General features: G+C 29.7%; 1 protein-coding gene across 1 annotated transcript; it reads left to right on the top strand.

The window, feature by feature from the left end:
- Nucleotides 1–912: 912 nt before the first annotated feature.
- Nucleotides 913–5541, top strand: LOC108325378 (protein CUP-SHAPED COTYLEDON 3). The gene is made up of 3 exons (XM_017558443.2): nt 913–1551; nt 4275–4540; nt 4752–5541. Exons 1-3 carry the CDS (start codon nt 1383–1385, stop codon nt 5184–5186), a joined length of 870 nt encoding a protein of 289 aa, XP_017413932.1. The 5' UTR covers nt 913–1382; the 3' UTR covers nt 5187–5541.
- The last annotated feature ends 7279 nt before the right edge of the window (nt 5542–12820 follow it).

Raw genomic sequence — 12820 nt, 5'->3', positions numbered from 1 at the left:
GAACATGGCCTTATAATTAGGTTCTGAGAGGACCCCAGATGAAAGACAAATCTGATGCCCCACAGCACGCACATCGTTCCAAACTCTTATTCAGTGATCCAAAATGGAACATATGGGACTTCCAAGTTCATGATTGGCATTAAATTCTAATTCCAGCTATCCATACATGAATTATTTGATGTGTTTTTTTCTCGGAGCTGTCCATGTTCTTCAAGAGGGTTAATCAAATGCTTCCAGTGTTCTCAGAGTCTCATACATGGCATGGTATGTGATTTCTGTGTGTTCGTTAACCTATCCATAAAACAAAACAGATAGAGCCATGGAGAAAGATTCTGCATGCAAAAAGACTGTCACGCAAAAGTACTGGAAGGAAAAAAACGAAAAACGTGATTTTGGGATGATCCACAAGTAATTTCCTTGGTTCAATGCACTCTAATTAAATATATTTAGTGCACCATTAGTTAATCAATTAAACATAAACTAACCAGGAAAAGTGTTGGACTTATTACCAATGAGGTCTCGTTGCTTGACATTTCTGGCCGAAACTTCTCTAACCAGATGCAACCAAAGTTGATCCATTAAAACGTCATTAAGGAAAAGTAATTGAAAATGATTATCAGAATAGCCATGTCATTCGATGGATAGATACAAAAATACGGTACAGCAACAAAATCATTCTCCTCCTTCAAGTTACATGAAAGTAGATTAATTATAGATGCGCCTTTATGTAAATTTTAAGGTAATTAAAAGAAAAAGTAAGATATATACAAAAAGAAATTAAATGTGTTGGTTTATTTTCTTGATAGTACATAAAAACACGTTTTCTTCTTTCTTCTTGCGGAAGATATACGACGGGCAAAAAAATAAAAATAAAAAAAAATATAAAAGGTTAATAATGCAAACAAAAGGGGTCTTTCTCCTTTCTTTTCTTTTTCCCGTATTTGTTGCAGAAAATTAATCAATCATTCCTCTTTTATTAGTTATTAGATGCTTTCTTGTAACTTTGGTATTTCTTGAAACTTCTTACTATATTTCTCACCAGTTACACAAGCATGTTCGTGCCTGAACAGTGTAGTAAAGAAATTTTATATGGCAAAGTCTCTTATCATCCTAACTATATATATATATATATACGCCATACCAACCTTTCTGCCATAATAATACCTTAATATTTCAAATGTCCAGAGGGAGTAACCTCTTGAGTTATATTCTTGATTTTTCACATTTCTATATCCACCTCTACCATATATATCCACAAACCTCTTTTCATCTAAACTTTCAAAAATATCTATATTAGATTTCACTCTTTCTTTCTCTCTCCGCCTTTTGCTCACTTTGCTCTGCCTTCATCATTCACTTCCCAAAACAACACTACCAAATTCATGGGTCTTAGAGACATTGGTGCTTCACTGCCCCCAGGGTTTCGCTTTTATCCCAGTGATGAGGAGTTGGTCCTTCATTACCTCTACAAAAAGGTCACAAATGAGGAAATTCTAAAGGGTACCCTCATGGAAATCGACTTGCATACATGCGAGCCATGGCAACTTCCAGGTATAAATCATATATATTTTAAATCATCCTTGCTTGATCTAGTTAATTTACACGATTCTTGAGAGATCTTGGTTTTGTTCTACATGCATGAAGTTATGTGATTGTATTAGTAGAATCATCACAATGTTTACTTCACATTCACTAACGAGAGCCTATAGTTTACCTTGCTTGCTCATGAACATGGTGTTTCTAGCTTCAGTTCTGACTAAAAAAAATCCGTTCAAGGCTTTCTTTTTTTTCTTAACAAATATGATCAAAACAATTCAAGAAATTAACATAGTTGTTAGAGGAACATGTCTAGAGTATATAGTAATAACAAAGTAGCAGATCTTTGCCTCGAGAAGAGGCAAAACTGAGAAGACAACAAAACTGAATGGATAAGAGTTTGAGGAGGGTGTGTTACAGTTATGTTATTCGAGTAATAGTTTATTCAGTTCTTCAATGATTAAGGCAGCGACAACTCGATCAATATTGTCTCTGTCAGTATATAAATAATCATTTCTGTTCTTTATAGGAATAAATATTCTATCACAACTTGATTTCTGTATTCAAATGCATCATCAACTTGTTTTTCAGAATTTTTAAAACTATTTTACATATTCATGGTTTCTTTGAACTGTATATACCCAAGGAGATGGGTGTGAAATCATCTTTTCTTGAAAAACATATGACTATGTGTTCCTTTATAATTGCTTTTGTCCTTTTGAAGTTTGTACATAGTTGTTTTTTGCTGTAAGCGCGTCACAAGCACGTTCAATTTTTATATCGTAGATAAATCAATATGAAGATCATAACGAAGACTTTTGTCTGCCTGCTGTGCAGATTCTATATTCCTTTTTCTTTAATCCTATTTATTCCCTTACAAGCCATTTTCCATCATTGTCTATTTCCACGGTTAATTAATTCTTCCACAGTAGAATAAATAGTGTTTTTCATCACCCAGATAATTATTATTTTTGTCTTTTTTGTACTTTTTACACCAAGATAATGTACCCTTTTGAAGTACAAGTACAATTAATACTCTACCTCTTTTTTGTCCCTCGGTTATTTTGGAAAATCTGTTTTTGGTTTCAAAACAAATGTGATTTACATGCATGTCCCATATCTATACATGAGGGTCCTTCTCATGTGCAAATATCGTCTCTATTGCATGGTTAGTTACACCACCACCAGCAAAACCGTGGAGACCAAACATTGTTCGATGCTCTGCATGAATGCCTATAAATCACAGATGCACATGCACCACATATTATTTGTTTCATATTCAAATGTTTTGGCTTCTTGCTCATCATGAGGCCCTCGATTAGATAAATATAACTATACCAACATTCATTTAGTACTTCTTTGATGTTGTAATTAAAGCAAAATAAATCGACCATTTATAAAACAAAAAGAAATGCACTTACAGCTAGGGAAATCATATTATTTATCAATCGCATACTATATATTATACTATTCATGTTTGGTTCTATATATTTAACATACTGTTTGTTTGGTTTTCTCATCTTTCACCCCATCATGTGTTCCAAAGTTAAGTTTATCGAGAAATAAGAAAATATTACTAATTAAATCTCTGCTTACAGCCAATGCAACTAATTTTTTTTTTCAGCAAAGAATTATATATATATATATATATATGAAGAATTCATGCCCTCTACATGGACTGATTGATCTAATTCATGCTTGTATAATAATCATTTGAATTATACACACATATATAGATAATTAACGTTTGGAATATATATTCTCAAGAAAAATAATTGTTTACCTTCTAAAATCTCTCCATGTTTTTCATATAAAAAATAAATGATTATTTTTTTCATAATAAAACAAAGCCTCTGTGTATTCGTTAAAATAATTCAATTATTTGTATCAATTATTTATTGCATTGATGTCATGTTTTTTTTTTAATTCAGACAAAAAGGATAGATTCTAAACATTTTAAGGTTAGAGATTAACTAGTTTACGAAAGAGAAAACATGTTAAGTGTATAGATTTTCTAGTCTATGGGAGAGTAAAATATTTTGAGTGTATAGATTGACAAACTAATTGATTTAAGAATATTCGAAAACATTGAATTCGTATCTCTGATCATTTCACTTTTCTTGGCCATGATTATTTACTATTTAAGCGACTTTGTCTCTTGTCAAGATTCTTACGCATATTATTATAGAATTTTAAAATAAAATAATTCGCATGATGAATATAAGTACATAATATAATGGTGACTGAATACACTAAAAGAAAGATTACAGCACCTTTTAGTTATAAAGGACTGGTGCTTGTTGTTTTTACGTAATCACATAGTCCACAAATTCATGTGAAGTAAAAAGAGGTAAAAAGAGGTAAAAAGAAGGTAAAAAGTAGTATGAGAAAGCTCACAGGGTACGCAATCACATATACAAGGTATAATTAAGCAAATTAAAACTACGTGTTTAGGTAATGTTTATCTGATTGGATTGAAAATTGGAAATGGTATGTGATTTATGCTAGGTGACATGTGATGGTGATTAAACAGAAGACCTAATTATTATGGTGATAATACTAATAATTATATTTGTTGGAGAGAATTAATTAATTGTACATAATGATAGTACATATCTATCTATATATCTATAAACCTATGCATTTTGATGGAATTATATATACCTACCTTAGTCATGCTTTGTCCATTTGCTACCAAAAACTGACCCATCATGTGTTCATGCATGCGTGCTCTACAGAGGTGGCTAAGCTTAACGCAAACGAATGGTACTTCTTCAGCTTTCGTGACCGCAAATATGCAACCGGCTACCGAACGAATCGTGCAACGACATCTGGCTATTGGAAAGCCACGGGAAAGGATCGTACGGTTTTTGACCCCTCCACGCGTGAGGTTGTAGGGATGAGGAAGACTTTGGTGTTCTACAGGAACAGGGCCCCGAATGGCATCAAAACGGGTTGGATCATGCACGAGTTTCGCTTGGAGACGCCACATATGCCCCCTAAGGTTCGTTTTCGTTTTCACCTCTCAATTTTAATCAAGATTAGGGCATAGAAAGCTAATGATTGTATAGTTTATAATTTTGAATTAAGATTTAACAAGTGTAGTGATGATAAGGGTTGTGATTGAATATGATAGAATAGAATATATTCGTTAATAGAAGGTTGTCTTTGGCGTGTGTTGTTGGTAATTAGGTGAAAAATGTTGTTGATTGCAGGAGGACTGGGTTTTGTGTAGAGTGTTTCACAAAGGAAAAGCAGACAACGTTAACAGTGCCAAACTCATGTATGAGAACACAGTTCCATCCCTAACTCTGGCTTCGTCATCTCCAACCAACCAAACCATTGGGTATAACCAACTTCCCCATTTCTCTTCCTCAATCACACCCCATCATAATCATTACCATCATCATCATCATCATCAAAATCAAACCCAAAACAACAACAACTCCTTCATGGGTGTCCTTCACTTTTCTAGGGAAACAAATGCAAACTCTAGCACCATCACTCAGATAAGTCCCAAATGTGATGATGGCTATGGCTTTCTATGGGACATGGAGATCGAAGAAAATAGCTTCCATGATGCCGTGGCCTCCAACATGGTCGACGGAATGAGATTCGAGGTTGATAATAATAGTGTGGTCTTGTTATGAAAAAGCAGAAAAAAAAAAGTTAAATGTGTACATAATATATATATACCTATATATATTGTGGTTCATATATGCGTAAGTTACGGAAAATTGTTGGTGTGATGTGATAATGGTGTTTAGCTTTAGGGGGCAAGTCACGTGATTGGAGTGGGATCGGTTGTTCCATGGTTGGGCCACTATTCAAGTGCTATATACCAGTGTTGTTAATTAGTTTTTTTTTTCGTATTAATATTATTATTTTTTGGGTGGGAAAGGTTATTTATATATACATTTAGCATTTGTAGATGTAGATAGTGATAGATACCTTAATATATGTACCATTTGTTAATTTATAATTCATATATATTATTACTGTTCACTCTATGATTATATAAATTGCTCTCTTTCTAAATTATTTAAACTAGGATGTTTGAAGTGGCAAATATTCTAGATACATATAATAATAATAATAATAACAGTAAAAAAAAAAAGTGTAACGACACCAAGTTGATAACATATTATTTTATCAATCCTTATATTTGGGAAAACCGAGACAACGTTCTCCATTTCTGTTGCAATGCCAAAAGGCTTGCTTTCTTAAGCGACACGACGATAGATAAAAAGTGGAATAGACTGGGAGGAAGATCTTCAAGTATTATGAACGAAGGGATTACAACAAAAAACAATGGCAGGGAAAATATGATATGTGGAGGATTTTTAGAAGATGGGAAAGGGCGTGCAATAAATTTTTATATCTAGAAAATTAAACCACAAAGGGGCAAGATTCGGATTTGTTCGATTTCCTGATGATGCTAGAAATCCGGAATGGAAATGCAAGAACATAGGCAATGGAAAAATGAACTCAAACAAAGCCAACCAAAAAGGAAAGTAGAAGTGTGCCAGCCAAGTCATGCTCAAGCGATAACGGATGGAAACAGGACCACCATTATCAAAGAAAACTGGAATGGCGTCGAATTTAATGTGGAGGAAGAAGAAATTGATTGGGTGAAGGAAAGTTATATATATATATTAGAAGTCTTAGCCACACCAACCATTTGGATACTCAAAAGTGCATGTTTATGTCTCCATCTAGTTTTTAACATTGATTTCTTAATTGGTTTTTGTATTTTAATAAAATATTTTAATTAAAATTTATTATAATTAAATTTATTTAACGTGAGATATAAAAACTTGTTAAAAATGGTTTTTTCGTTTCATAAATATTCTTTGGATATTTTGAGGCGTCAACTAAGTTGAGCTCAATATATGAAAATAAATGGGTTAAAGTTTCACAAATGTTCTTTGGATATTTCGATGTGTGTCAGTGCAGTAGTAGCTAAGTTGAACTCATTGAGGTGTGAAAATAATATTTTAATTAAGATTTGTTATAATTGAATTTATTTACTGTGAGATAAAAAAAACATGTTAAAAATAGCTTTTTAGTTTCATAAGTGTTCTTTGGATATTTTGATGTTATTAGGGTAGCTGCAGTTAAGTTGAGCTCATTGAGATATGAAAATAAATTGGTTAAAGTTTTATGACACCTTAAAAGGTAAATCTAAGAAAAGAATAATAAATAATCAAGACCACAAGAAGTCAATCCAAGCATAACATGAAAAAGTAAGGAAAACATAAAACACTAGTATTTCATTTAATAATCAAATACATCATTTATATAATAATTTCTATCATAAAACATGAAAACAACCAATATAATATGCATAATAGAAGGCGCCCAGTGGAAACTCTAATCATCGAAATTCCTCCCAACTTGTAGGATGCTTTATTTACTCATAGATACATCACGAGAACAATCATAACATATTGTTATGGTAACTGATTAGTGGAGGTTCATATTGATAACTCAAAAGACGCATGTAAGAGGAAAAAAGGTCACATGCAACATATAATAGAAATGACTGAGAAAAAGGGTTGAAACTCAACTTACTCAAATGAAAAAATTGATTGATCCAAATTGAAGAGCTCGCTGCAAGGGTCAATTTTACGGTTTTGGTTCTTCCATCAGATTAGCAGAAAAAAAAAACTCTTAAAGAGAAGTCAATAACTCTAAAAAACGGTTTTTAGAGAAATTGTGTATTTTAAAATAATGAAATTATTTCAAAATAAAATTATTTATATTAAAACATATAATCGAGTCTCACTAATTTTAAATCACTATAAACGTCAGTTTCTAAGTCTTTACATTATTGAAATGAAGAAGAATTGTTTTCGAGTCTTCTAATTTTATTATTTAAAGGGAAGAAACATATTCCTTTTCCCCTCCATCATTGATACGATATTACTACCAAGCTATTGGTTAAAATGGTTGTAGTTGGTTTCTTAATAGCAACTTAACATACTATCTCAACATATTTGAAAAACATTGGTGTCGGTTATAAAAATGAGAAATAAGTATCATAGATAAACTTTTATTTTTATTAGACATAGATAAGAGATTTATTTTAATATGTGTAATATTTTCATATTATTTAAAAATTAAAGTTAACAACAATTTAAATACATGTTTTAATTCTCAAAATAATATTTTTTAAGACAAAATCGTCACAAAACTCCTAAATAAACCACACCTTAAATACAATTATTAATTTTAAAGATAAAAATGCAATTTAATTCTTTAATAAATATGAGACAGCAGTTATAGGAAGAATATAAAAATAAAATAATAAGGAGGAACATAACATATGGGATATTGAACGTAATTGCTCCCTAATTATTTAAGTTTTGAAACTTTGCCAAACCAAGTTGACTCAAGAATACATTATAAACTTGAATTATTGTGTCTTCCCCAGCATGACACGTTAATAGATTTTAAGATTATTTTTTTATTCATTTTATTGAAAGATAAACATTTCAGCACTCAAAATTCTTTTATATTTTTTACGTTTTTTATTATGTACTTATGACGACACAAACAAAATAGATATAAATATTGTAAATTAAATACTTTATATTACTTTCCAAAATAACCAGTGAATATATTTTTTATACATTAAATATTGTCTTTTTCTCGCAGAAATTTTTATTTTTTAACTTTATGAAGACATAATATAATTTCCTGAAGTTTTTTTTAAAAAAACAAAATTATGTGGGTGGTTAATGGTGAAGCATGCTTTTTTATTGCAACGGGTTCGGTTCCTTATTTTCAACGGGAATCTTCCGTCTATTCATGCATCTTAAGAGACATAAACTAGACTAGGTCTCGACATATATGATATTTTTCAATAATCAATCTCTATAAAATTTCATATTATTGGTATAATTTCAAACCCTTAATTAATGTTATGCCTCATTATTAGAATTGAATGAAAATAAAGCACCCCTAAGACATGTTAAAATGGCAAAAAAATTATGCCATTAATTTTACAATTTATCATTAAGCATTGGTTATAAAATACAATAATATATGACCCAGATATTACATCACATCAGGTTCCTTAACTTTTAAAAACAAATCCATATTTCTTTTCTGTTCAAACTTATGCCATTAGTTTTATAATTCGTCAATAAGAATGGGCCATAAAATATATATATGTAAATTAAAAGTATTAATATTTATTTATTAACTGGGTTGATTTGAGTAAAAGTAGTAGCATCTTTACTTTTTGAAAACTGAGATTCGGTTCAACCTTTTATTAATAATGAAATGAAATTAAATAAATAATAAGACTAAAAAGTTATAATTAAGCCTACAAACTAAAGTGCTTAATATTATATATTTAACGTAGTTATAAATTATTCATCAAGATCAATACATTTCTCTCATTTATATTAGCAGTAGCGATTCTTTAAATCTGTATGACTTTCCTGTGAGTACCCAATACGATTTAGGGTGTATTAAGCAAAAAAATAAAGTTTGATTAACAATAATTTAATACATCAAACTTTATATAGTCTATTTCAAAACATTGTTAGTGTACAATGAATCTTATTTCTAATGGATATAAGATTAAACATGATAAAAAAAATTTCTGCCAGTAATGAAAATAGTGTGAGAAATTGGACATCTTAAGCTACAATAAGTGAAACACATATCCTTTTATTTATAGATTTATGCGATTAATATTTCTAACCATGGTCAACATATTGCCCAAAGTATATGACTTAATTAATCCAGTTCCAACGTACCATTGATAAATTTAATCATAGTTACCTTTTAAAGTCAAAATATTCATTTCGAGAACACATACATCAACTGCTATAATCTTTTCAACTTATATAACTAAATTCAAACATATTAACCAGATGCATTAAGCACAATAATCTACACAATAAAATTAGAAAAAACATTAATCGTCTTTGGGTTTATATCCAATGAAAAAATTAATCTAATCCGTTAAGAGCACGATAACTTTTTGACTGTATTAAGTCTGGAAAAAATCCACTAAATACATATAAGGTTGGTCAAGTAATGAAAGTTAGAATATATAAGATTATGAGTTCACTTCTTTTACTAATATTTAGAAAATATAAAATTGGTTTAAAGGATTTAGAAGACAAAATAATAAAGGTTGTGGACTCAACTTCTTTCACTAACAAATTAACAATTAATATCTATCAATAAAAAAAAAGGAAGAAATCATAATTCTCTATATAAAATAATTTAGAGAGACTCTTGTACATAATCTTCCCAAAACCAATTTCAATTCTAAAGCATCCAATTCATTTATTTCAACAAATTTAAAAAGCATTAAATAATACATATAAAATTCAATTTTTATAGTAACACTCTTATACTCTAATTTAGGTTTAATACTAATTTTGGTTCTTAATTTTGTTAGTTGTTTTCAAAGTGGTCCTTGTATCTTTGAGTTGTTTGAGTAGTCATGTTTTGTAAAAATTGTTCAAATTGATCTTTTTTACTGACGGCGTTACAAACGCTAACTTATAATATCTGACTTAATGACCTGTCTAGTTTTTCATCAAGCAAATTGGGGTTAATTAATTATTGGGGTTAATTAATTTCTCTTTTGTTAGTTCAAATTCCAAAGGGTACTTTACCCTTTATCTTAATCAGAGTTTTAGAAACTCTTGGCTTCCATTTTCGGGACTTCCTTTTTCTCAAACAAACCTAGCAGTGTGGGTTCCTCGTCGCGCAAGGAGACACACTCCTCCTTCCTCTCCTCTGTTTTTGGGTTAACATCGTAGGGAACATTTCTACTTTCCTTCTTCATTATTCTGGATTTGTTCTAGTTTTGTTTGTATTTAGGGCTCCAAATTGAGATTCTATTTTTAGGATTCTGATCTTGCAATGTTGGGTTTCTTTCTTTGGATTGAGTTTCTGTTTTTTTTTTCTCTACAGGTTGGTAGCATAATGGTTGAGGTTCTTTGTGATATTGTGATTTAGGGATTTTAGGGTTTTTGTTTGGGATTGAGGGTTCTGATTTAGGAATTTCTTGTGTGTTGTTTCTCCTCTACAGATTGTTAATGCGATTTGGGGGTTAGGGTTTTCGAATTGGGGTTTTGTTTTCTGATTTCACGTTTTGGGATTATCTGCAATTGTATTTTGATCTTGCACTTTAGGGGATTTTTTGAATCTGTAATCTTACATTTTGGGGTTCTTTAAGTTTTGTTTATGAAATAAATCTTTGACGATGGATTGCTTTAAACCTAATTATAATTTTCTTTAACCTTAACTTTAACTTTTTCACATCAATAATTTTAAGTTTTAACATTTCCACATCAATTGATCTAAATTTTTCATGTAATGAATAATTGGACAGATCAGGTGGACATGACGTCGTTAACGTTTTTAATGTCATTAGTAAAAAAAAGACCAACTTGAATCATTTTTACAAAACATATTACTCTAAAAAACTCAAAAATAGGAGGACTTTGAACACAACTAACAAAATTAGAGACTAAAATTGGTATTAAGCCTTTAATTTAATAATGTGAAATCAAATTGAAGTGTAAAACCAGTAACAATACCTACTCTACCAAAAATTTCTTGCAACCCTAATTGATATAATTTGTGTTCGCAAAAGTGAGAAAGTACATCAGAAATTTAGGAAGAAATATTGAGATTAGAGATAAATGGAGAAACTTGTGTGAAAATAAATCAACCAATGAAAAAAAAAGAAAACAAAATAGAAAAAAATTAAGCCAAGACCTAAGGACTTACATAATATGTGTATGCGTAAATTCAAAGTGTGAGTTAGTTTAGCTCATAATCTAATAGAATTTATCTGCACACGAGTATTAGAAATTAAATGTTTTGCAGGAAGTGAACTCTAGTTTTAAGAGAGTGAATCCATTAAATGAAAGTAAGACCTATAAAAATTTATTATTCATTAAATGATAGAAATCTTAAAAAACAAGAGTTTTAGAAGAACAAACATGCTCTTTTTAAACCTAATATTTCTCAAACACACAAATTCAAGATCTGCTACTAACATGAAAACTTGATTCTCGTATTCATGGAACTTCCCCTAAATCATTATAAGTTAAAGTGTGATTCACCTAAACTTTTTATCAAAAAAACAGTAAATAGCTTTAAAATCTTAATGATTTCACTTTCATATTTGTCGGCGAACATGAACACTTAACTGAGACAGAAATCTAATTGCTGCCTAGTGGTCACATGAGCAGAGAGATTCTTTCAATATTCTCCAACAAGATTTTCTTGTTTTTTATATGCGTACGTGTATATATTAAAATTATTTTATCCTACTTCCAAAAGAAAAAAAATGAATCATTGAAGTGAATTTGTCTTTCTTAAAAAAATCATTCCTTATATAGTGTTGGAAAAGAAATTGTAATGAGCATGTTTTTCTTTTTTTCTTTATTTTCTATTGGCACTATAATTATTTACAACATCTTCATTATTGATATTCACTGCTTCATCCTTATTATCATATCTGGTTTTGAGTTGATAAAGACACTCGACAACAATGGGCGCATAAATAATTGAGGGGCGATGATTGAGGGATGCTAATTGATGACATTTAAGATCAAGAAATCACCATTATTGTTTACATTAAATCAATATCTTACTGATTTCGATCTATATTACACCAAATGTGTTAATCTTAAGTTCATAATGATATACACATGCAAACATCTGTATTAATGAAAAATATACTATTGAAAAATTATTAAAATATGTATTCAAAATACAAATGTTTAGTATTATGAAATTATATATATATAAATAAAATCTTTAAGTTATATATCTATATTTATATATTTATATATAAAAAAGATTTTTTTTGTGGTAATAGTTATTTTTCAATTTTACTCTTTAAATAAAAGATTTTTAAAATTAAAATAATTATTTTAGTGACGGCATCTTCAATTTTAACTTTTCTTTTGATTTGACATTAAATTTAAACTTATTTGTTTGCATTGCCTCCATAGTTTCTAAAAATATATGTAATTTAATTAGCATTATAAAAGTTTAAAAAGTTTAACCCGTTGATAAGTATTAGATTAAATTGATATTTTTTTCGCAATAGTTGGTTAATTTTGTTATACATATTTGTTAAAAATTGATATAGTAAGTAGTAAAGAAACTTATGGAGAAAGCCAATTTATTCTAGTGAAGACATTGCATTAAAGTGATTTTTCAGAATTTAAAGGAACAAATTGAAACATAAAATATAAATAAGGCTAGTATAATTTTCATACATAATTGATAG

Source organism: Vigna angularis, chromosome 3, assembly GCF_016808095.1.
Source record: "Vigna angularis cultivar LongXiaoDou No.4 chromosome 3, ASM1680809v1, whole genome shotgun sequence".
Lineage (NCBI taxonomy): Eukaryota > Viridiplantae > Streptophyta > Magnoliopsida > Fabales > Fabaceae > Vigna > Vigna angularis.
The sequence above is the reverse complement of the archived record's forward strand: the minus strand, read 5'-3'. Positions and strand labels throughout refer to the sequence as shown.

Excerpts from the sequence above, each read along its gene's own strand:
- LOC108325378 (XM_017558443.2), top strand. The coding sequence starts at position 1,383 with ATGGGTCTTAGAGACATTGGTGCTTCACTGCCCCCAGGGTTTCGCTTT. Across the intron at positions 1,552-4,274 it reads CGAGCCATGGCAACTTCCAG|AGGTGGCTAAGCTTAACGCA; the intron begins GTATAAATCATA and ends CGTGCTCTACAG. Across the intron at positions 4,541-4,751 it reads CGCCACATATGCCCCCTAAG|GAGGACTGGGTTTTGTGTAG; the intron begins GTTCGTTTTCGT and ends TGTTGATTGCAG.